The following is a 26,369-nucleotide window of genomic DNA, read 5'->3' as shown; positions in this document are numbered from 1 at the left end:
TTTATTCAAAACGAAACAGTTTTCTCCATTTAATCGTTTGACAAATTCCTCCATTTTGAAATAAACGAACATATTTGTTGCGATATCGAGTGGTTGTCATGACAATCACGTGATGGAGTAGATTATCATAGCATCGTCTGCGTATTGGAATGCAAAACAACAGATATGCTTCCAAAAAAATAAAAAATAAATAAATAAATAATAATTAATTTGTCTAAACGCTACAAACAGTGCTCTAAATTAATTCTTATGAATTTACAAACCTCGCTCAAATTTTTTATGTCTTGGAATTTAAAAAGAAAAATAATGAAGAGTAACTTCAAATGTTAACAGAAGAAATTCGTTTCTTCTCATCCATTCCTATTTTGGCATTAAATCGCGATTAATTCCATAGGAGACTCTCATTATAACGTCATTAAATTTAAATAAAATACAAACTTTCACTTTACCGTCACTTTAAGTGTTTAGTTTTTTCTCATTGTGTGTGTGTTAAACGAACGTCGACATAATTAATTTAGCAATTCTAAGGATTGTTTTTCTAAGGATTGTTTTCAAAGGGTAGAATTTCCCCTTAATTCTACCCTTTGATTGTTGATTTCTATATTTATGTGCATTTTCAGACGTCAATGTTTTTTTAAGGTATCTTCGGAGCGTCAACATATCGAGGAAGAAGTCAGGACAGCCCGACATCCAGTTCAATCCAGACGGAACTCTGAAATCTGTACAACTCGAAGTGATGAATCTCAATAACAAGGGAAAGTGGGACAAGGTGCGTTTCTCTCTCTCTCTCTCTCTCGCTCTCTTTCTTCCAACATTTTAATATGTACACCAAGTGTCCCAAAATTAAGCTTTAATTTTTAAATTTGTAAACTAATTAATTAATTAATAGTTTTGATTTTTATGACTTTCGTCATAAAAATCAAAATTTTATATTTTTATTAATTTTTACCTTGAACAGAAACCCTCTTCTAGAGACCAAACGTTGAATCTTTTCAAGCTGCTTCAGGCCTTCACTAGGCGAAGCGGGCCATGAAATTCACCGCCCACCTAAAGACATCTATGATTAAGTTTAGTTTCTTATTAATCTCCTATGAACAAGTTCTCTTCCTAATTAGTCTGTTACTTGTCAGCACTCCAATATTGTTGTGTCTAACATTTCGTACTTCTCAGGCTCTGACGAAAACAGCTTGCCCCCTCCCCCCCCCTTGTTTAACCAGGCGACGTCCCAGTCGGCATGAAATTTTAGGTGTCATCACGTGTATGTCTGCTTTAAGCCAATAGAGAGAGCTCAGTTGAATCGTCTAAGTCCCAAATTTCCAGCGCATCCTCGTTCGTGGATACCTGCCAATGGTTAGCGCCACCTGAAGGTAAGGATTGGACATTAGGTCAGAAGTCATCGGTTCTCTGTCTCCTCCCAGTCATTCGGCTTTGACTCTTTAAGCGATGTCGGGTGAAAATACATCATTTATTTAAAACAGAATGATAAAACATAAAATTTAAAATAAATTTATAATTCATTATATTTTAGTGATTTAAATAAACAGATTTTAAAATAAAATAAATATTAATAAGTAAATAAATAAAATAAAATTTAACAAATAAATGACAACACAAACTTGTTGAACGTAATTTTGAATTACATGCTATCCAAAAGTCCTTTAATTGCAGTTATTTAATTAGACGCATTCTAATTATTATTATTATTATTATTATTATTCCTTCTTTCGTTTATTTTACTTCTATTTAAATACGTTTTTGGTAGAGTTGCATGTCATTAGCTCATATTTATACCAAACACGTATCCCACTGTGAAATATTATTCATAACAAATATTTTGTCTTACGTATCGTAAAGACATCATTAGTGTAAAATGAAGAACAGTAATACCAGGGACGAATTCTCCATGCTTGCTGCGCAAGCTCATTACTTGAGAAAGAAGTAATATTTATTTATTAATAAATGCATGCATTTATAAGCATTCCATGTAGGCTTTTATTTTTGTAGACAGAAGATGTTTTAAGCTTGCGCGGCAATAATTGAGCCTTTGCGTTGTGTATCGAAGGACCGCTAGTCAAGCTACCTTGGTTGCTCGGTTGTGGGAGCATTCAGGTCCTCGCTTCAGCACTGTGATTTCATGCGCATGCATAGACATTTCCGCTCCCTCCACGTCATCTCACCCTGTTGCTTAAACACGGGCCATACGCAGCCAACGTAGTTCTAGCCAGTGAGCTTCGGCCAGCCTTTGCAAGTGTGCGTGTTGCTTGGGAAAATTAAATTACAACCAACTTTTATGACGATGTTATTGACCAGTTCATAAAGAAGAACCGTAGGATAGAATTTGTATTCAAGAAGCTAAATTGAAAAAGATAGAATATCATTTGTAAAATAAATGTTGTGTTTGTATGATTAAATCTACACAAATTTCTAAATATATAGTTTTAAATGGTCAGTAATTCATTATTCCGCTAATCAGACTTCAATCACACCTCTCACTCCCTGAATGATAACAAGAGCAAGCTTGAATTTCAAGACCAGCATTCGCCCCTGAGTAATACACTGCTCAACAATATTAACTGAACATTTCATTTGCACTTAGAACACTTAGTACGAAAGTCACACGTTCATGACACCAGTAGAATAACAATGAAGTGAGGGGGCAACCAGAAACCTCGGACAGATGTAAGAGACATTAAGTGGGGGGGGGGGGAGTATAAGAATTACTAAAGAGATCACGATACTGAACGCGACATAACATACTCGAAAATATGGTCACATAATATTAGAATGGCATGTGAGCGACCTGCACAAGCCTGGATATAAGTGTATTTATAAATAATTAGGTGGCAACAAATCCCATTCTTCCACCAGAGGAGACTTTTTTCGCTTCAAGTAATCGAGATGGTGCTCCCGGCTTGTAATGTGAAGCCCAAGGATGCTCCATATATGCTCAATTAAATTTAAATCCCCCCCCCTACGGAGTTGCACAAAAGGTCAATACCGGTAACAATGCCTACACCGTTAGTGTCCCTTTCTCTGATGTTTGTGAGATGACATTGCTTTTCTCGTTCTCTCCAGATCGACACAACGTCTAAAATCCTTTTATCCACTAAAATGGGACTCATCAGAGAACAGAGGTGTTGCCATTTGTCAGGACTCCAAGTCCCATGTTCATGCCACCAGTTTCGTAGAGTTCTACGGTGGTTTGTCATAAATGGTCACACAAACCACCGGCTTCCTTGCATAGACAGTGTGGGTTTGATGTGTTTAATAAGTGAGGGTCACTTCAACAGAAATCTTGGTGTTGCCATTTGTCAGGACTCCAAGTCCCATGTTCATGCCACCAGTTTCGTAGAGTTCTACGGTGGTTTGTCATAAATGGTCACACAAACCACCGGCTTCCTTGCATAGACAGTGTGGGTTTGATGTGTTTAATAAGTGAGGGTCACTTCAACAGAAATCTTGTCAGTGGTAGCGAAGAGTTTCCACGGAGTGGTTCTTTCAACTTAAGAAACAGATCCAAGTGTGAAGAGTTTACATCAGGATTCTAAAAAAACAACGTTTTGGCTTACAACTGACTTAAAGGTGAAAACTTGCATCATCTCACTTGCCACGCATGCGCGAAGTGTAAATCTGTTAGTATCACTTTTTTTCATATAGTTAACGTCATTATCAAATAGTTATGCTGTATCAAGTCAGCGAATTGTTGCCAATTGGATAAATAGAAAATTTTCACAGTAAAGTAATGTGTATGGTCTGCCAACTAATTTGAACTAAATATCGCTCAGCACCACGAGAGGTTTTTTTTTTTTTAACTCTTTTACATTAATTGAATCCGTGAGTTAGTTGAATTAAATCTTCACTCTACTTTGTGCCCTTTGGCAGTAAAATGAAGTTGGGCAACTTTTACGCACACGTTTACAGCCTGCTTTATCCTTTCAGGTGAAACACCTCCAATTTAATTGCACGCGCAATTAAACAACCCACTAATGGTCGCGCTTTTCCTTCAAGGAATTTAATTTGTTCTCTGAAGATTGCTGTGTGCCACGTGGATTTTCCGTCCTCTGAGTTTTGCAGCCGCTGCTTGGTTCCTGTCGAGAAATAAAAATCAGAAAATATAAACGGGGAGATTTTATTATCTCGTAGTTATCTTAAGCAATTCACTCTAACTTCTTTAAGAAAAAACGGATTATTGTCATATTAGCTCTTTTATAATTAAATATGTTAACAATTCTAGCGTTTGAAATGATTGCTTTTAAAATAACGTAATGGTCTCGCATTTATTGCTTCAAGTTACACGTATTAAATGAAAGGCTATTAACAATTATTGTTCTGTAATCACAACAAATGAAAGAGAAATTAACAACAATTAAATTAAAATCAAGATAATATTAATCAACAATGAAAATGAAATTAAGAACAACAGTTAAGCATTATTACGTATTCCAGTCAGTAAAATCCACATCGTTTGGATTACAAAATGAAACAAACATCTGTATTGCAATAAAATAATTTATATTGCGAATATCAGCAAACTGATCTTATGTTATTTTTGGTTAACATTATCCTTTAGGTTACAATATTTAGCCTATATTTTTGCAGATTGGTTTATGGACACAGGATGGTTTAGAAATTAAGGATATTGTTTGGCCAGGAGATTCACCCGTTCCTCCTACTGGATTCCCCGAGAAGTTCAACTTGAAGGTGGCATTTATGGAAGAGCCTCCGTACGTGAACATGGTGCCTCCCGACAATGAAACAGGTGAATGCAAAACAAGCAGATCTGTTAGATGTCGGGTTGCTACACAAGCAGAAATGACTGGGTAAGATTTTTTTTGTTTGTTAATACGAGTTTCTTTGATATCATGCGCCACCTAGTAATGACAAGTATCAAGTTTCCTTTTTTAAAATCAAACTTCTTTATGCGTCATTTACTATGTCGAGCTTCTATATTTATCGGAAATGTAACTTTAGCGAGAGAGAGAGAGAGAGAGAGAGAGAGAGAGAACTCAGCTGGTGGTGAGTTAACCAGTCTCTTGCCTACTGACAGGTTTTTCTTCCTTCTACTAGTCAATCTCCATTCGAATACACGCAATTTACAGACCAAACGAAATACTTCTATGCAAAGGGCTAACCAGCTTATCCTCGAATTACGGTTATGAAATCCGAGATGCTTGGAAGGCGAAGGTGCGTTTGTACCTGTTAGAGGCACTGATAATGATGATTATGAAGAAGCTATCACGCCCTAACTGACTAACTTCTGAAGTAAATTTGCTGGCAATCTGCTCTCCCGATAGTTTCAACCCTTATTATTTTGTTTGAAATACTTAGAGTTTTAATGTTGATTTCCTTAAGTGACGGGATTAAAAATCGGGATTATTTGTGCTTACCAGAGTCGAAGAAAGTCTTAGATATTCTCGTTGACAACTAGAATCAATCGAACTTAAAAAGTGTTTTCTGCGGTCTGCCTAGCACTATTGGAGGCAAACACTATTTCCACAGGCTATAAGGGTGTGTTTTACACACACACACACACACACACACACACACACACACACACACACACACACACACACACACACACACACACACACACACACACACACACACACACACACACACACACACACACACACACACACACACACACACACACACAAGAAATACATTTTGAAGTATTAAATTAAACACACTATTAGTGTCATTCCTATATTTTTCTCGATCTTTTCAGTATAGTATGATGATTTTATTACTATATTCATGTTAAAGATACCAAGAAATTATATACTTGGTTTTAATCCTTTTTCCCAAGGAAGCAAAACAATGTTTTGCACGTATATATTCATGTCTCAGCTACCTGTATATAGAGGCTAATGATTTCATAGCACTTGCCGTAGTATGTATCCCATAATGCAAAGCACCCCCTCCTTTCGGACGTGTATAATGCTATGCATAATAGAAAGGGCCACTACCCAGACCGGTTTCGACCTTTATTGAGGTCTCATCAGTAAGACCCTGGAGAGATGCGAAGGTTGAAGTAATGCACAAGTCATATATCATATAGAAGTAAGCAAAAGGCTCGACCTTCTTAATAAAAATCTCTTGATGAGAGAAAGATGTAGAAAGTTTTTACCTTGGGTTGATTATACGTTAAAAATACTTGTGTATGGGATATATATGACTTGTGCATTACTTCAACCTTGGTATCTCTCCAAGGTCTGGCTCCCACTGAAGAGACCTCAATAAAGGTCGAAACCGGTCTGGGTAGTGGCCCTTTCCATTATGCATTGCATTATACACGCCTGAAAGGAGTGTGCTTTGCATTATCGGATACAAAGCAAGGCAAGAGATATGAAGTCATAGCCTCTATATACAAGTAGCTCAGACGTGAATATATTTCAGGCGCAAAACTTTGTTTTGCTTACTTGGGAAAATGATTAAAACCAAGTATAAAATTTCTCGGTATCTTTAACGTATAATTCACCCAAGTATGTAAAAACTTTCTACATACTATATTCATGATAATCGAAACAATAATCAACAATCAAAAGGTTGAATTAATACCATGATGTTGTCAATCATTTAACTTCTGTTTTGCTAAACAATCCGATCGTAGTACTTTGCTAAAGTGGGCAGTCGTTCAACTGAAGTCTGCACCCCCCCCCCTCGTTCTCTTTAATCTCCAACACATCCATTAACTCTAACCCAATAAGATTAAGACGCACTCTGTTTCTCTCTCTCTCTCCTCCTCCTCCTCCTCCCACATAATCTCGACTCCCACGCTCACGCTCACACACGTGCACAGCTAAGTACACTAAATATATCTCTACGGTACTCAAGCAACCACGATCCTGATGTCCTCAGTAAAGATCGATGGATTCGTGTAACATGGAAGAATACCCTTTCCATGTTACATGTGTGTGTGTGTGTGTGTGTGTGTGTGTGTGTGTGACTTCACTTTGTAATTATTATGTTTTAATAAACAGTATCGTCTCTTTTGAATATAACTTGTGCATTTCACCTCCTGTCATCTTTTCATTGTTGTTAAACGTCGCGAGAGTAATTGTTACGTAATCAGCGTATCTCACGTTTGCAATTACAATCATGCGCTGTTGTGTTGTTTACGTAAGCATGTCTCCCGAACTCCATCTTTGTGTTGGCAAGGCTAAATTTCCTTTGTAATTAAACTGCATGCGTATATTTTCAATAAAAGCTGCGCTTAAGAATGAAATGAATGTTCTATTTGGTTGCCATTTCTTGTACTTTATATTCATATGTTTATAAAAAAACTCTTTATAAAAATATTGTTTTTAATTACAGTATTCTTATCTTCCTCGTACAGAGTCAATTTATCTTTAGCTATTAGAAATCCCAAATACTTCATGTGCTGTTCTGGATTTTGTATCGATCTGCTCCAAAAATTTGCCGATGATCTGATGTTCACTTATGATCTTTATAGAGTGGAAGATGGCACCTGGGGTGTGTTAGATGTAAGTTAGTACTCTTACAAACGACTTAATAATATTTCGTCAAGTGTTTAACATAGAATTTTAAATAATCATCCGTAAAGCATTCTGATTTTAACATAGCAGCAGTTGTTGAAAATTAAGAAGAAACTGTAATGCAGATTTCAATGATCAAAACTGATAAAATAACAGTTCGCAATCCAGCTTTAATTGTTTAAGTTTTTTTTTTTGTTTTTGTTTTGTTTTATTACACTAGCAGACGATTTGCAATTGTTGAAAAACCTACAGGAAAAAAAAAAAGGACTGGAATTTAAACAGTGGAAAAATGCAAATTTCAGCGCTTGACATTCTTGGAGTAAATAATCGTCTGCAAATTTTAATTGTTTCATTTTTTTATTGCATTTAGCAGATGATTTACTTGAAATAATCCCATCTTGCAATTGTTGAAAAAAAAACTACAAATAAGAAGAAACGAAATTTAAACAATGTAAAATGCAAATTTCAATGCTTGAATCTTTAACAAAATAATCGTCTGCAAGTGTTTAATTGTTTCCTTTTATTATTATTATTATTATTATTATTATTATTATTATTATTATTATTATTATTATTTGATTGCATTAGCAGACATTTTACCTAAACCTTTTCGCGAAAAAATTACAAAAAAAGAGACGAAATGAACTTGAACAATTGAATAATGCAGATTTCAGATTTCAATCTCAGACGAAATAATGCCTTTGGTTTCCTCTTTTTTTTATTTTATTTTTTATTTTATTCCGCTAGCAGACGATTTACTTGGAAATATGCAATTTTTGCTCAAATTAACTAATATATGTGTATTTTTATAAAATGGTCTGTTTATCATTTATCTCGCTATTTACTACAGCAAAACGAGTCATGGAATGGTCTGATCTATGAACTCCTTCGCCAGAAAGCTGACATCGTGGCGACCTCAATCAAAATCAATTCAGAGCGGCAAACGGCGGTCGATTTTACCGTGCCTTTCATGGGGACAGGGATAGCAATCGTGGTTGCCAAGAGAACGGGTATCATTTCACCAAAAGCTTTCTTAGGTAAGAATGCCAATCAACGAGCGTTTGAATTCCTTTTGGGGGGAACTTCTCTCCAAGTTACGATCCTCCACTTTTTCTTTAATATGAAGAGAACTTGAAATGGAATATTTCTCTAAGAAATAAATTAATAAATTGCAATAACTGGATTTTAATTTATGAAACTTGTGATAAATGTTTTATCCCCCCCAGAACCTTTCGACACAGCCTCTTGGCTTATGATTCTTCTGATCAGCATCCAGTTCGCTGCCTTCGCCATATTTCTCTTTGAATGGTTAAGTCCTTTCGGATACGATATGAAGATGATTCCCCCTAGAGGCAAGTATTGCTATATTTTAAGAGATTAAAACTGACCCCCCCGATTTTAAGCTACTGCTTGTGCAATACTTTTGTTTATTTTTCTTTCTTTTCCCAGAACACAAGTTTTCGCTTTTCCGAACCTACTGGTTGGTATGGGCGATCCTTTTTGGTGCTGCCGTAAACGTCGACTGTCCCCGTGGTTACACTGCCCGCCTACTGTCCAATGTGTGGGCGATGTTCGCTGTTGTGTTCCTTGCCATCTACACCGCCAACCTGGCCGCCTTTATGATCACCAGAGAGGAGTTCTACGACCTCACGGGCATAGAAGACAAAAGGGTGAGCACGACAGAATTTAAATGACATTCTTGTGGGCATGCTTTGTTTCCGTAATCAGCTGAGCTTAGGTACGTTGGATAAGAATGACAGTAAATTATTTTGTGTGTGTGTGTGTGTGTGTGTGTGTGTGTGTGTGTGTGTGTGTGTGTGTGTGTGTGTGTGTGTGCGTGCGTGCGCACATTAACTCTGAAAAAGCTTCGTAGCTTTTCTTTTCCTTTATTGACCATGAAAGGAATTTTTATTCACAGGCATTGCTAGTGTAAGTGATAAGAATGAAAATGGCTTCGAGCAGTTTTCATTCTTATAGTGGAATGAATGAGTTCTAATTTCTCACGTGGAATTTAAATTTGGGCTAAATTTTACTTTACCAGTTTCTGGTAGTTTACTATTGATCATCTTTTTTTAAATCAGCAGCACTGACTTCTTAGGTGTCTAGATGTCTGCATTTCCTCCGAGCGCTCCGGTTTATTTCATCTTTGAAGGTTACAAATCCATCTGCGACGAAAATCTGTGCTCAAGGAACGATCACAGTGCTAGAAGTCGACTTCCTCCCTTTGGAAACGCTAGAAGTCACGTTAACTTCGTTCTTCAGTCCTGCAAAGCCATAATTCCAACCGGTTCCAATTTTAATGCTTAATCGTTGGAATTCTTTCAGTTTCGCTTTTTTATCACCGAGCGTCCGTTACGTCTAATACGATATTGATCGAAGTTGTGACTTCTGATCCATCCAGTTGTCAACGCAAATAGCACAGTCACAAATATTGCTGTGCAGTGTGACTGATGTTCATCATGCCATCTACGCGACACACGCAGTTTTTCTCACTGCTACAACAGATCGCAACATTTTTCCTCCAAACCTCTTCGTGTACATTAATTAAATATTATTTGAAATTAAATCTGTTAAACGTAAATGACGTCATGGATTTGAAGGACAACTTTATAGTCTTTCTCTTACTTTTTTCTTGTAATTCTGATGTTTTTTTTTTTTTTTTTTTTTAAATCGTTTCAGCTTTACAATCCGAGGATGACGAAGCCACCTTTTCGCTTCGGAACGATACCCTATGGAAATACGGAAGCAGTTCTACGGAAAAACAAACCGCTTCTTTTTCAGTACATGAGGCCGTTCAACAGAAGTAATGTCAGCGAAGGGATCAAGGCGGTGAAGAAAGGGTGAGTCGCGTGCCTCTTGCTCAATGGAGCTTGCACACAAAAATTCGTCATCTGATTTTTTTTTTTCACGTTTTTAAATCACGTGCGACGAATGCTTCGATTTTTTTTTTATTAGTGCGGTATTTTAAACGCGATATTCGTCGCTTTTAATCCAAACAATTTATTAAATCCGAACGTTTTTAAAATTTTAAAAAACTTTTTTAAAATACTGTGTCTGATTTATATTTAACTTAAATTATAAATTAAATTCATATTTTTACTTAAATTTATATTTAGGTAAATTACAAGGTTTTAAAATGTTAATGTTGCTCTTTTTAAAATAAAAAAAAATAATACTCAAAGTTTAAAATTGTATATAAAAATTTTTAAAAAAATTAAGAATTAAAAAATAAAGTTTAAAAAATTAAGTCTAAAATTTTGTATCAAAAGTTTAAAAATTAAAAAGTTGTTTAATGAAAAATCTTAAGTTTAAAAATTAAAAATTAAAAAGTTGTTTATTTAAAAATCAAAAAGTTAAAAAAATTAGAAAGTTAAGAGTTTAACATTTTTAAAAATAAAGTTCAAAAAAGTTAAAAATAAAACTTGAAAAACTGAAAAATTTAAACATTGAAAGATTTGAAATTTTTTAAAAATTAAAAATGTTTCAAAAAATTGAAAAGTTTAAAAATTAAGAAAGAAATAGTTTAAATAATTAAAATTCTGAAAGTTAATTTTAATTTTTTTTAAGTTTAAACATTTTTGAAGTTTAAAATTTAATGTCCTGGAGATTTAGTGATCACTTGTTCGCTGATCTCGTGCAACATTAGATGGCCCACTTCGTCTACCCTCAAAGATCCATTTTCTATGGTCAGTGGACATGATTTTTTATTATAATTTTTTATAGATGGTGTGGTCCAAGCATTCATATATTCTCTGATTACATTTATTCTATGGAAATCATATAAAGTTCACGCAAAGCACTATAAGCGATCATAACTTTGTTAATTTTTTTTACGGTTAAAATGTCCTGGTGAAAGTTTAAGGTTTCGACTCACCTTGCAGTCGATGCCAGTAGAATAGTTCGTGGGTTTGTTCACAGTCTCTTTTTTAAGTCCGGCGTGAAGATGCTAAATGGGTGAAAGCGGATAGTATCTACTTTTATCGAAACTTGACCCTCTCCTCCATCTAGCGTCCTCGCATTCTCATTCTAGCATCGACTGATTTCATTTTCGTTCCATTTTTTTTTTTTTCATTTTTTCACTTACTTCAGTAGAAAAGTGTTCATTGCCTGATTTACAGAAAAAAGGTTTTATAATTATGCCATAAACGAGAGGTAGAAGAACCCATGTCACATCAGTGCCGTGTATAGGAAGCAGGCGAGGATTAAGAAAAAGGAAATCTATTGACTGCTCGAAAATTTGGAGGCTGTACTTGTTGGGAAACACTTTATAAAGAAGACTGTTCCGGAGCACAGTAGTAGATGGCACAAATGAGGTAATGGAGAAGGAGGTTTCATGTGTTTGCAGTTGTATTCAAAAAGAATGTTGGGCAATTGCTATTGTTTTCAGAAGCAGGGGAATGACGAGTGCCAGTTCCCTGGAACAATGAAGTTCCCTGAAACTGCTATCAGCGTTTAAGGTATTAGTTGTAGATGATCTTTGAGCCTTTCAATGGCTGAGCACTACTAGATTTTTTGAAAGATAGATGAATGGAGTATGCTATCATCTGAAAACATGTAGATAGGATTAATGATGATTGCTAGTTGGTCGCTTATGTGTACAGAGCCATGAGACACCCCAGCATTGGTGGCGAAGCTCGAACAGAAGGGGCCATCCCGTGGCACGCACTCAGACCAGAGAGAAAACGGGCTGCCCAATTATTACACGTGGTGGCAGGAAAACAGAAGGAACGCAATTTGTTTAGCAAGCCTCGACGTCAAACACGATTAAATACCCTGGAAATGTCAAGGGTGACAGCACATTCCTCCGAACCTTTCCATAGCAAGTGTCCGGTGATGAGTGATATACTCTAAGAGGTCATCTAGATTGCCATAATCCATGCTGGTGATCCTCTAGGTAGTGGAAAATTTGACCTTTGATGATCTTCTCTATTACGGAGAGGATTGAGGTTATGGCAATTGGTCGGTAGTTGAATGCTGGACTTTTATCTCCCTTTTTAGTATAGGTTGGATATATATATTAATACTCGCCTCCATGCGTTGGGATAAGTGTCTGCTATATGAAAAAGAATAGTCTACAGACGATAAAGAACTGATGCTCAGCGTTGGAGAGATGCATCGGGACTAGAAGATTTTAATGCCCATCATGTTAACTATTCTTCTTATGTCTTTTTGTCGAAAAGCCACCTGTACCTACTATACTAGAGACTGAACACACGGTGCTCAGTCCCTGGTATAGTAGATTTGCGTTGATCATCTTATGAAGAGCATAATGCCAGCAGGACAGATTTATCTTTAGGTGCTGTACTAATGTTGTCTCTGGATGAGAGAGAGAGAAAGAGAAGTGGGACCACAGATGACCAGAAGTTGCATTCGGTGTCCTTTGCAAGCGACAAAAGCACGGCTTCCATTTAGAAAAGTAGATAATTTTATGCTAATTCGCCTTAATGAAGTCAGATTTGTATTTGCCGATGTTTGCTTTGCATTTATTGTGTGCTTTAGCAGAGGCTGAGTATTTTTCTTCAACTGCTTTGGTACATCTTCTGTTGAACTAGGAGAGGAGGACGTGACTTTAGGGTAGAATGGAGATGTAGATCTTCAGTCAGCGAGTGAGGATAATTTCAGTAACTCGCTCTGAACAGGTTTTTTGGGTCAGAAGAGTGGGAGCAATAGTAAGACCATGTAAAGGAAGGGGAGAATTTCCGGTGATGGTCCGTTTTGGTGTCTTTGTGGTTCCAAAGTATACGACGGAGTGACTGGAGGGCGGACGTTCTACGAGAGGAAACCTGCACAAGATTATGATCTGAATTACGTGCCATATGGAGAGGCAGCCATTATGGTGTATCTAGAAATAATTTTGTTTAAAAAAAGATGAAGGTTATTGGATGAGTGGAGAGGGTAGTTGTCTGGATATCGAGTGGTAGATGTGCGATTTACGTTAGGTCATTGCTTATAGCAAAAACTTCTGCATCACGTCCAGCTCAGTCAGTGTTGTTTCAAAAGGTGAGCAAATTGGTGTTGTGGACATTAAAATCAACTAAGACGATGACTTCACTAAATGGATAGCCGGACTTCAGAAGGTCGAGCTCCATGCATTGGCACGTGAATAAGTCAGAATGATTTTCAGAATTTGGAAAGCGTGTGAACGTTACTGAATGGGGAAAGGGAACCTTAAGCCAGAGGAGGTTAAAATAGGGGTTTAAATTGGTATTCTCTGACAGGCAATACGAGTTTAACCTATTGAAGTGTGGTTTGGACATTGAAGATAGACTGGCTGATGTAACTGCAGTTTGGGTTTCGGGCGTCTTGTGTGCAAGTGATGGCAGATGTCACGTATGTTGGAATTTAGGCCATGGTGAAGGGGATTTAAAAGTAAGATTTTTTTATTGCTGTTGTACGAGTTCTGGCATGTTTAGGACATTTAGTTTCATTTGTCTTATAGGTTGATAATAGTTTTTGAGGGGGGTGTAATTTGATCACAGTGATATTGTCATTGTTTTCTGTAGGTTTCGTTGCTGACTATAACGTGAATGGATAAGGTAGGATATAGAGTAAGAGGTGATAGTCTGATATTTCATCAAGATTGATGAAATAATTCTTGGTCAAATACACATAATTTCAACTTTACTTACACACACACACTAAATAAAACAGCTATTCGAAATAATCTTTAAGATGATGTGATTTTTCTAATTCATTTTAGTACCCGAATAGGAAATTGGCCTTTTTTTTGCAGGGAGCTGGATGCCTTCATCTACGACGCTACGGTATTAGAATATCTGGTGGGCCAAGACAACGAGTGTCGCTTACTGACTGTTGGTTCGTGGTATAGCATGACAGGATACGGTTTTTCCTTACCTAAGAAGTCCAAATACCTTCACAAGTTCAACGAAAAGATGATTGAATATCGCGAGAATGGTAAGATTTTTCAGTGAGATGTCCTGGACAGAAGAACCTGAAATATAAATGCGAACAGTTGTTAATTGCTGTTTAATTTCATGATGTAAAATCAATTCTGCTTAGTGTTGATCGTCTTGTAAGTGTTTAGAGCAATCTTTTTTCTTTGTAATTAGGGGATATTGAACGTCTGCAAAGGTTTTGGCTCCAGAGCGTCTGCAAACCTCAGAATCAAAAAAGAAATGCCAGCAACCCTCTGGATATTAACCAATTCATGAGTGCATTTCTGCTTCTTGGTTGCGGAGGGTTGTTTACTGTTCTTCTATTGGGACTGGAGCATATTTACTTCCGGTATTGCAGGAAACATTTGCAGAAGAAAGACAGTGGAGGTTGCTTTACATTAGTCAGTTTGGTAAGTGAGGGAATGGCTAACCTATATGTGGGCAATACAATAAACGTCCTTCCTTTAATGTTATAGCAGTGCTCTACTCGATGCATGTAAGGGTGATCGATTATTCTTTCTCTATTTCTTAGAGCATGGGCAAATCGTTGACTTTTCGTGGAGCTGTATACGAAGCACAAGACATGCTCAAACATCATCGTTGTAAAGACCCCGTCTGCGACACGCAACTATGGAAAGTGAGGCACCAGTTGGACATGGCCAGATACAAAATTCAGCAGCTCGAAGCCGAAATGAAGTTTCTCAGGTAAGCATCAAAACTTCCCTGTTCTCTGGGTTTGAATGTCGTCTCTGAGATTCAAAGAAGGATGGGGGTGGGGAATTGATTACAGATAGGTCTGATGTGTATTTAACATAAATTGAATTAAAAAGAATTCATCTTTCTAAGTCCTTTATTATTCGTTTATAAAGCCCTTTACCCACCTTTATTACTCGAACTACGAGTAATAAAGGTGGGTTTACAGTATTAAAGAATCAAAGTTTAAAGGCAATAAATCGAGTTGGTGTTTGAACTTTTTTAAAGTCTGATATTTATTCAACTTGAACTGAAATGGACAGGCACGTTTGATGGCATACATGTTTCTTTCTTTACATTATTTATTTTTTTATGGGTTGTGCTGGCAAATATATCTTCGTTCACACAAAGGCCTATGGCTATGACTTAACATGCTAATCACTTTGATTTCCGATGTTATCTCCCCGACGTATATAAAATATTGAACATAAGTCAGTGCTGTATTTCTGTGCAGAATCAGAGTAAATATATTATAAGAAAACATTGTATATCTGTTGCCTTTTAAATGTTATCTCGTATTTCTGGTAATATTAGATTCAATGGCCTGTCAGAGTCAAGTCCTATGACATCCTAGGAATTTAAGTAATGCGATGACAGGATGTTTAATCCAATTTTCATGTGTGTGTGTGTGTGTGTGTGTCTTTTGCATGAAGGAAACCTTATCATGTTGGAACCCTAATACACCTTCATTTAAAAATTGCTGCTAAGTTTCTGGACTTGTGGACGGTTTCGAAGCCAGGTTTTGCCAATCAAATTCCATTGTCGCAATGGATGTGCTAATAATAATTTCATATTCAAATTTATAAAAAAATGTAAATTATTATAACATATCTAATACCGTTAAAATAATATACTTGTTAATTATTATTTCTTTTGACATACACTATAATTATTATATATCTAAATGAGGAAAACCATACACAGAAAAGTTGTGCCTATAGATCATTAAAAGGTGAAGAAAAAATCAATCAAAAAAGACAAAGCTCAGCAAGGATTGCTACTAGATATCGCTTAGTTTTATTATTAATAATCAATAGTAATAATAACAACAGTGTTAAAACCAGCAACGCGAATGATCGCTCTACGCATGCGCAAAGAAAAACACTCGAGGCATGTTTCAGGATTTAAATTCAGATCAGCGCTTTGTCGAAGGTTAGTGATGATGGCTCACTGGCTCCAAATTGCTATCTAAGGTCCTGGATGTCCCTCATTTCGCTCATCATTTACTGATCATGTGTCAAAATGGCTTACCTGATGGAAGAGTAAAGGCAGAAAATAAACCATCGGGAAGGCCCATCGTCATCCCTGGCGATCGATCAAAGATATCAAGTGCACACAGCTTTGAATACCGAACTACTGAATTATCCAAATAACATTCATCGGCACGATTCTATCAGATTGCCTGCCCCATCGCTCTAATACCAACTCTTCGCTATCTGAATTATTTATAACTTTCTCAAAGAACCAACGTAAGCTGTGAAATTTCGCATTACAAAGCCTAAAAGACGTTACATTACATGAACACAGTATTCGCTTATTTATTTTTCCAGTAAGAGATTCCGTCCTAGAGAATGCCGATCAATTCGTATAACACATTTCTAGGAAGTGTAAAACTCTGTAAAGTTCAAAGACTAATTTATTTTTCGTCTTATCGAGTGAATTTTTTGGTAGATGACTGTTTGCGTTTAATTTTTATAACGTAGCAAAGAAAAAATATGTTTATTGAAAATAGTTCTGTGTTTTATTGCATTTTTTCATACAGAATCATGGAGTTTTGTTGCAGTATTAGATGATGGATTGAATGCAAAATTTCCATTAGATTGGCAAATTTATCTGGAAGTTTGACATGTGAAAAAGACAAATTATTCAAATATTTTCAGGTATTTGAATCAAAATACAATTTTATTTAATGCTGACCATAAAAACAAACTTATATTATAGCCTACCAGTCTCGCCAACAGACTGTCTGGCTTTTTCAAGGCGTTTATGAAAAGACATGAAAACTAGTAAATGCAAATTGAAAGGAACATAAAAAACGTTGTAACCAACTAGTAGCTGAGGTTACACGTTCGCGTGAGAAAGAGGACATATTGTTCTTATTCATTATCACGCATGCGCTTTTGTTGTAAACGTGTAATGTGATTACTGGCTAGCTGCAGTTCAGCTTGATTAAGAGAGAGGATAAGGTTTTTCCACGAACTGCTTAGAATTACACCCTGATATCTGTTGAGGTTTCCACCAGTTATTGACACTATTGTGGCTTCCTTGAATAAACGATGTCTGTAGTCGTCATCGAGATATGGCATGGAGCTGTTTTGCCACTCTATCGTGTGGTTAGACGTACAGAAATGATGTGCTAAGCGGGAAGAAATACTTCTGTTGTGGTTTACATCACCAACATGTTCTTTTCGTCTGATTTCTAAACTCCGTGAAGTTTGTCCGATGTAGGCAAGACCACAGGAGCAGGGAATGTAATATACTACTGGATATTGTCATGCTTTGTTTGGCTGTCTATAGATGGGTGTACTAATTTCCAATACATTATGGGGTATTTCTTTCCTGTTAAAGGGTGGGAATTCTTAGAGTATATTCGTGATGGCGGCTGTGTTTAGGATTTTCTGAATAATTTAATTATATGCTAATGTCACTCAAACATATAGTTTTTTTTTCTTCTATAGATGGCTGTACTAATTTTCCCAGGGTGACACACATCCGTCATTGTCGTCATGTTTTGTCTTTGGTTGTCTATAGATGGATGTGCTAATTTTCCAATACATTTTGGGGTATTTGTTTCCTGTTAAAGGTGGAAATTCTTAGAGTAGGGTAGAGTCTATTGGCAGCACCGTTTCGAGGTTTTCTGAATAATTTAATTATATGCTGGTGTCTCTCAAACACTCACTTTTTCTTTTTTTTTTAATACATTTTTGGATATTTCTTTCCTGTTAAAGGGTGGAAATTTTTAGAGTATAGTAAAGTCTAGTGGCGGTTGTGATTAGACTTTTCTGAATAATTCAATTATATGTTGGTGTCCCTCAAACACACTTTTTTTTGTTTTGCTTCGATGTTATCACTATCAGTTGGAGGTAACATCACTAAAAGATTATTGGCAAATGACAACCTCTTTTGGAATTAACGTTATCTTGTTTACTAATGTTTGGGTAATGGTGTTTTTTTTAGTTTACATGAAGAGAAAAAACCAAACGGTATTTTAAAAAAGAAATTAAAAATAAACGGAGACTTAAACGCTTACAATAACTTTTTTGTATGTAGTCTTCATTGTAGTATCATTAGAATTTCATCAAAGAAATTCTAATGAGAATTTAAATTTACTTACAGGCTTTCCAGAATGATTCTTCTTAATGCAAATAGATATTGCAAAATAGTTGAATTTTTATCCACAGCAGAACACACACACACACAAAAAAAACACAAGGTTGAAAGAACAAAATTTCTGTAATAACCTGAAAAACTATTTGACCGTTAATTCTTTCGAATTGGGTCATTCTGTCTTTTGCTGACTAATATATCTGGCAGCGATTGATAATTGTTTTGTCTACTTGTGAACTTTTCTGACTGGGAGGGATTGGAATTCTGCTGGTCTTACTTGAGGGTTTGATAATACATTCCAAATGTCATCTTTTTCATGACTCATATTCTTCCTTTGATGTTTTACGTGGTATTATCAGTTTGGGAAAGATGACTGTTTTTCTATAGTTTGCTGCTTATTTTAGATTACCATCCGATTGGTTCTCTGTTTAATTCCTTCCCACAGTTGCTCATGCTATGTTTTCCTAAACTTGGTGGGAAAGTCTATGCGCCTTTTGTTGTTTAGGGTAAGTGTTATTTCCTGTTTCGAATTCCGAGTGTTGTTAGGGATGGAATTCTGACAAGTGAAATGATTTTTTTTTTCAAATTGAATGGTTATTTTCTGTATTTTACTTTTAAAATTCAGTTTAACTACATATTCTAACAGAAGACCTCAGCAAAATTAATAAATAAATAAAATGTATGTGAATTTATTTTCCAACACTGTAGATTTCTCATTAAGTCTTATCTTAAAGCTATCTCTCTTATCTGGTCGCCAAATTGTTGTACCTAGGTGAGAAATCATGTGTTTAGGTTGGAACTCTTTGTTCTCGTGGGTAATTATTGCTATAGTAAATGATGCTTGCATTTATTTTTTTCAAACCAATATGACTATTAATTTTACCTTCGATTCCTTGTGCTCTTAACCTATTTCTGTAACTGGAATTTATTTATTTTATTTATTTTTTCTTTAGAATTAGTAATTTTAAGTAACGGATATGAGACAAACAAGGTTTTGAACTCTCTGCAGCGTTTTTCTACAGCAATCTTTTTAAGAGTTTTAGTAAGTGTTGGTTTAAAATATCTAATGGCTCTGTAAAATAACGAAATTCTAACAATATTGTGACTTTTCAGGTGAAATCTTCTCCACTAAAATTCTGCTATTAATTTAATACCCGATTATTCCTTTTCCTTCCAAGAATTGACAGTTTCATGAAATATTTGAGGGCTTGCATGAACAAATAAGACTTTTAATTCACTGAGTCAAAAACAAAAGTCTCTGGTTAGTTTGTGGCATGAAATTTCACAAGGAAAAAAAATGTTATGGTCTTACTTAAATTTGTATAACACATCAACAACACCCAATTTGTTCATTTAAATTTACACATTTTATTTGAATGAAATATTATTTACAAATTTTATTTACTGAATCTAACATACATGAAATAAATAAATTGAAAAATACATCAAAGGTTCTTTCCCATGCTTGTGGAATTGCCGTCACGTGGTTTTTGACAATGTGACTCTCATCTGAAAGTTAATTTTTCATTTGGTAATTGTTGGGAATTTATTACTGTAGTAAAATTATGAGTTGCATATTTATTTCTTTAAATCCAATACATATACTTCTGAGAATTATTAAAATCATAGAATCTTTCGTTATGTTTCCAAAAGCATTGAAATGTACACATTATGTTTTCACAGTTTGGGCATCCAATTTCATTTAAATCAAGAACAGGCCTCCCTATTAACCTCGTTAATGGTTTTGATTTTTCTCTTCCTTTGGTGAGTAATATATGATATTTGCATGTTGATTCTATCATCCAATTTCTTAGTTTGTCAAGAGATAGAACCAATTTCCCACTTCAGCTGATGGTTATATTTTATTAACTAAGAATTCTGTTTTTTAACTCTTTAAGGTAATTCTTTCCAACTACAAGGTGATTTTGTCACTGCATATCTTACAATAATTCCATCAGAAATACAAATTTCTTTACGAAATTAATTTGAACTCTTATTCAAAAGAAATTGGCAATCAATTATCCCAATGATAACTGAAAATTCGTATGTTTCACCCACTGTCGATTTTTCATAATCGTTTTCCTTCATTCTTCTTCTTCTTAGATTACTTCATATGGCACCACGAATAAATAGTTATTTATTAGTTATGATCGTATATTTCATGGTAACTTTCTGTTACAAAATTTTAAACAAATTAGAACTTTTCACAAAGAAACTTTCGAAGAATTTTGTGGCTTACCCATTATTATTACATTACCAAACACAAAACAGCAGCTGCATTGGATGAACGATTACCTTAAGTCCAAACTCACTCGACTATGGTTTTTTCTTATGGTACTGTTTACTCTTACCATATGCTCTACTCTTCAAAAATGAAACTTTTGTGCAGATGACTCAATGATATGCTTTCACATACTGTTGGAGTGTTTTTATCTTACTTTGGGTGGGGAAAGGTAAAATTTGTAATGTGTTATATGAACAAACATTTTTCTATATCAAACTTTAAGAGTTAAAGTCATGTTTTGGGTTAATTATCTGGTATGTCTCTGTAAAACTACTAAATTCTAACAGTTTGGATTTTCGATTATGTGAACAAAATGTTTTCAGATAACTCAAACAATGTCAATAGGTGGCATTAGACAATTTCTAAAATAATCAATACAAACACTTTTTTGTTTTCCTTTCCTGGCATTAATTTCAGAGTTGTGATTTTTTAAAAAAATAATTAAACAGAATTGCATTAAGTTATAAAGTTGTGGATTAAATATCAAGTTCTAATCAGAATAACTGATTAAAAAATTCACTGTGGAAAAACACAACAACAAAAGCACATATATTTGTTCATTTATGTTTACAAATGCATATTTTATTTTGCTGAAATACTATTTACAAGTATATTCACTGAGAAAAACTGGAAACATGTAATTACCTAAAAATATTTCACAATATTTAGTTTAGACTCTTAACATTTTCCAAAGAGTTCAATGAATAAAATATTTGTTACTCACTGTTTCTTGGTTACATTACATCAAAATAGCTGGTCACGCAAAAGAGTTTTTAAATCAGATACCATGGTAACCACACTTCCATACATTTGATATTGTGTCAGTCTGGAATTGATACCATGTCTCCCTAAACATTCTGTGTATTCTTTTGTCAGCAAATATACACAAACAGTTTTCGTAAAATGTTTGTAAATGTCCCAAAATAGAGAATCTTTATCAAATTGGATAAAATCTTGAAAGTCTAATTTTACCATTGATGAATTTAAATGATTAGCAATAATTTTCCCCATGATACGAATGGCAGGTAATTCAGTTTCCAAAAATAGTAAACGATTATCAATGTCGTACATTTTTGGTGAAAATCTCTCAGCTTCTTCACAACTAATAGAAAAAACGTTACTTCCATCAGCTCCTGTATCATCAAGTATTAGTTCCCCATCTTGGCATTTCAGAATATAACACTCACCGAGGTCCATTTTGTAGTCAACTCTTCTTTGCAAGTAGCCGAGGATATCAGACCACTTCCTGCATAACTTTTCCCAAGTGGTCCTGGATAAATACATCACAATGTACATGTCTTCTAAAATAATAATCAGTTTCCATCCTTTTAGAGCTATGTGAAGAGTTTTGTCTCGTGCTATTTTCCTGAAGAAAGAAATTTTCAATAACTTTTGTGGCTCACCCATTATTTTACTTTACTTTCCTGGATACAAAATACCACAACAGAATATGATAGCTGCACAGGATGAACGAATTGCCATAACTGCAAAGACATTGGACTCGTTTGTTTTTCCATATAGTACTGTTTACCTGACCCTTAACCCTGACCGTTCCTTCCAAAATGAAACTTTTGTGCAGATGATTCACGGACATGTTTCTACATGCTGTTGGATATGATGTTGATGTGAGATTATCTTACTTTGAGACATCATAGGGCAAATCTTAACTCTGTGGCTCGAAGGGTATTCTATATTATTTGTCCTTATTATGTTAAGTATTTTATCTCAAAAAGTGTTTTTGATGTTAGACCATGTGACTATTTCTCTCACTCATATCTCCAAAATTGTTGGGATGGGAAAAAAAATAGCATTAGGTGGTGGAAATGAAAAGGTCGTCAAGAGGGTGACAGAGGTCTTCCCTGCAATGCCCCCCCACCCCTAAACCCATCATCCCCACTATTCTCCACACTCTCCTCCAGAAGATGTCTGCTCAGGCTAGTGGAGATGAGTGAGCTCATCTTTTGCAGATATCTTTTAGTGATGTCACCTCCAACTGATACTGATAACTTTGGAGGGAAAAAATAGCATTAGGTGGTGGAAGTGAAAGGGTAGTTAAGAGGGTGACAGAGGTCTTCCCTGCAATGCTCCCCCTCACCCCCCCTCTCTTCCAGAAGATGTCTGCTCAGGCTAGTGGAGATGAACATGAACGTGCTCATCATTTATGGATATCTTTTAGTGATGTCACCTCCAACTGATACTGATAACTTTTGGAGGAAAAAAAATAAAAAAAACGCGTTTTTTTATTTTTTTGGAATTTTTTTATTTATTTATTTACAAGAAAGCCTGTAAGTAAATTTAAATTATCATTAGAATTTCTAGACTACATATACAAAAATTTATTGTAAGCGTTTAAGTCTCCATTTATTTTTAATTTATTTTTTAAAATGCCGTTTGGTTTTTTCTGTTTATGTAAACTAAAAACACCATTATACAATCATTAGTAACCAAGGTAACATTAATTCGAAAAGAGATTATCATTTGCCAATAATCTTTTAGTGATGTCACCTCCAACTTATAGTGAAAACATCGGAGCAAAACAAAAAAAGTGTGTTTGAGGGACACCAACATATAATTGAATTATTCAGAAAAGTCTAATCACAACCGCCACTAGACTCTGCTATACTCTAAAAATTCCCACAGGAAAGAAATATCCAAAAATGTATTAAAAAAAAGAAAAAGTGAGTGTTTGAGAGACACCAGCATATAATTAAATTATTCAGAAAAACCTAAACACAGCCACTATCACGAATCTACTCTAAGAATTCTCACCCTTTAACAGGAAAGAAATACTCCATAATGTACTGGAAAATTAGTACATCCATCTATAAACAACCAAACAAAACATGATGACAATGATGGATGTGTGTCACCCTGGGAAAATTCCAAGATATCTTATCTTAAAAACATCGCCCACAATTCCATAGCCAAACCAAAACACCATGTGATATCACAGAGAGACATATGTTCCCCAGAAATTTCCAAACACATAACATCACGATTCTTATCTCTAAATATAACCCACAATGCAATAAGCGAACCAAAAACACCACGTGATGTCCCTGACAGAAGAGGGCCCCAAGGAAATTCCAAACATTCCAAACTCTATAACAACAAACATTCACGTCACGATTCCTTATCTTATCTTGATCTTGATCTGGTTAAAAGTGTCCCACCAATGACGACACGATTCCTTTTACACTGATATATCTCCCATTTCCAATCAAAACAATAACATCACTTATTTACAACTAACAAATGATGTCACTTATCTTCATCTGATAATAGCAAACATTCATGTCACGATTCCTTATCTTGATCTTGATCTGGTTAAAAGTGTCCCACCAATCACGACACGATTCCTTATTCACTAATATATCTTCCTTTCAATTCAAAACAACAACGTCACTTATTTACAACTAACAAATGACGTCATTATCTACATCTCATAACAACACACACCCACATCATGATTCTTTATCTTATCTTGATCTTGATCTGGTTAGAAGTGCACCACCAATCACAACACGAATCCTTATATCTACCATCACCCATAATTCCATACGCGAACCAAAATACAAGAACTCGCGTCACTGATACATATGCCCCCAAGGAAATTCCAAACATTACAATCTCATGACGTCATGCCCACGATGACTTCATCTTCTTATCAACCAATCACGTCACGATTCCTTATCTTATCTTGATATTGATCTGGTCAAAAGCGCCTACCATACTACTATCATCATCAGTCAAGAGACTCATCGAGGTTATACATCACCCACACAAGCCATCAAACGTTCTCTTAAACTCATTCACACTAGAGTTTTCTGTCAGTGTTCGTTGAGAGAAAAAAAAAATCTAGTTCTCACTCACCCATACACAACATTAACTTCCATGGATGCCCCCCTTTTCTTCTCGGATAACCTAAACACTCTTTCGGAAGTTTATAGACCTCTATCATATCACCGCCTCCTTCTCCTGTTTACCAGTGTTTGCAATCTACATACTGGCAATCTGCCCTCGTAATCCATATTCCATCATCCCGCTATTATCTTTGTTACTCTTCTTTGCACCCTTTCCACAGCTTCTTTATCCTCTCCAAACTCAGGAGACCAAATATTGGCCCTAACACTGAACTAACAGATTATTATATTGCCCACTATCCCAGTTTATTCCGATCATTCTGTGAGTGCTGTACATCAGTAGCATCCTTGATTGCCTTGCCTATCTTTGCATTATAAGCAAACAATTGAACAGTCCTGGGTCACTTCGAATACTCTATGGAAACCAATCAACGCCTTTTCTTCCATTGGTTAATGTTTAATTTATTCTGAAGTCCATATACTGAACCAGGAATGTTTTTTTTTTTCAGCTGTCTTAATTTAGAACTTATTTTAATTTACTTTTTTAAACTTTATCCTTTCATGTACAAAATATTTCGAATATGCGTTTCATATTAGAGTATATAATCGTATTCTTTTTTTTTTCTCTTATAATGTAGGTCTTATACGTACCAGGATCTGCTAAAGACTAGAGACTTAACAAGAAACCACGTGACTACGAACGAACCAATAAAATGCATTCTTCCAGCTCGGTATCAGTCAGGAACTTACAGCAAGCCAGAATTTACAGAAATAGCAGAGATAGAAACGGTGTTATGACTCAAATATCCAGCCAGCTAACCAGACCAATGAATTGTCTCTGTATAATACTCTTTTTTTTTTCTTCTGTGTAATATATACAAAACGCGTTTTAAGCAGCATGAGATTCCATAAGTTTTTGCTCGAATAAAAAAAAAAGGAATTATATTTATTGCTTCTCAAAAATAAAATGTTGCTTTGAAAAGAAAATTTAAAAAAATATTGTCTTTTGTTTTTATTGACGCCTGCGCAAATGGCAGTTTTAGTGTTGTAGTTTATTTACAAATTATGACGTAGAAACCAAACGATTGCCTTTTGTTTGGTTGGCGCCTGCGCAAATGATTGTTTTGGTGTTGCAGTATAAAACCTAGGAAACTAAAAGCGTCGTAAAGAGTAATAAAATTTGTTTCTAACTTCTTTACACGTAGAAGATATTGATCAGTGATCAAGTGCCAATCTGAACGCAGGTGATGGAGAAAAATTAAATGAAATCCCTCAAGCAGTAAGTTAGTATTGCAAATTTCCTGGGAGACTCGTAGCTAACATAGTTGAGACCGGAATGCCATAGCCAGTTACAAACTTTCTGATACTCTTTGAAGAGTTTGTGACACTTTTTATCTGCTTTCTCAGGATCAGGTGTAATGGGACGCCAGCTGCATTCATCTCTAGCCTTATCCTTCATCCAAAGCTGCTTTCCGTCAATACCTTCGGGCTCAACTGGAATTTCTGGGCGAAGGTTTTTTTTTTTTTTTTTAGTCTCCTTTGCTGTTGAATAATAGATGTCGAGGGGAAAGAGGAATAGAATGATTGCGAACTTGCATGCATAGCTGACGTCATAATGGTCTGTCTGCTGTGAAGGTCATTCGAAGAATGATTTCGTTTATTCCATTTTATTTCTTTATTAAAATCCAGAGAAATGTTAAACTTGGCTAGTGCTGAATAATACCGGTAGAGGACGTTAGTAGAATGC

The 26,369-nt window shown here is 35.4% G+C and overlaps 1 protein-coding gene across 1 annotated transcript in view; it reads left to right on the top strand.

Annotated features, from left to right (window-relative positions):
• Positions 1 to 25,514, top strand: part of LOC150108072 (glutamate receptor ionotropic, NMDA 2B-like) — a 125,453-nt gene extending 99,939 nt beyond the window's left edge. Inside the window, exons 6-16 of the mRNA XM_090415575.1 lie at positions 640 to 769; positions 4,600 to 4,820; positions 7,340 to 7,487; positions 8,350 to 8,536; positions 8,726 to 8,851; positions 8,949 to 9,169; positions 10,179 to 10,339; positions 14,233 to 14,414; positions 14,570 to 14,805; positions 14,928 to 15,100; positions 25,261 to 25,514. Of these exons, the coding sequence (XP_090271701.1) occupies positions 640 to 769; positions 4,600 to 4,820; positions 7,340 to 7,487; positions 8,350 to 8,536; positions 8,726 to 8,851; positions 8,949 to 9,169; positions 10,179 to 10,339; positions 14,233 to 14,414; positions 14,570 to 14,805; positions 14,928 to 15,100; positions 25,261 to 25,420 (1,945 nt within the window). The 3' untranslated portion in view covers positions 25,421 to 25,514. The remainder of the gene's footprint in view (positions 1 to 639; positions 770 to 4,599; positions 4,821 to 7,339; positions 7,488 to 8,349; positions 8,537 to 8,725; positions 8,852 to 8,948; positions 9,170 to 10,178; positions 10,340 to 14,232; positions 14,415 to 14,569; positions 14,806 to 14,927; positions 15,101 to 25,260) is intronic.
• The last annotated feature ends 855 nt before the right edge of the window (positions 25,515 to 26,369 follow it).

This window comes from Typopeltis vanoorti, chromosome 3, assembly GCF_054136105.1.
Source record: "Typopeltis vanoorti isolate ZY-2024b chromosome 3, IOZ_Tvanoo_1.0, whole genome shotgun sequence".
Classification (NCBI taxonomy): Eukaryota; Metazoa; Arthropoda; class Arachnida; order Uropygi; family Thelyphonidae; genus Typopeltis; species Typopeltis vanoorti.
Note: the sequence above shows the minus strand (reverse complement) of the source record. Positions and strands in the feature narration are given on the sequence as shown.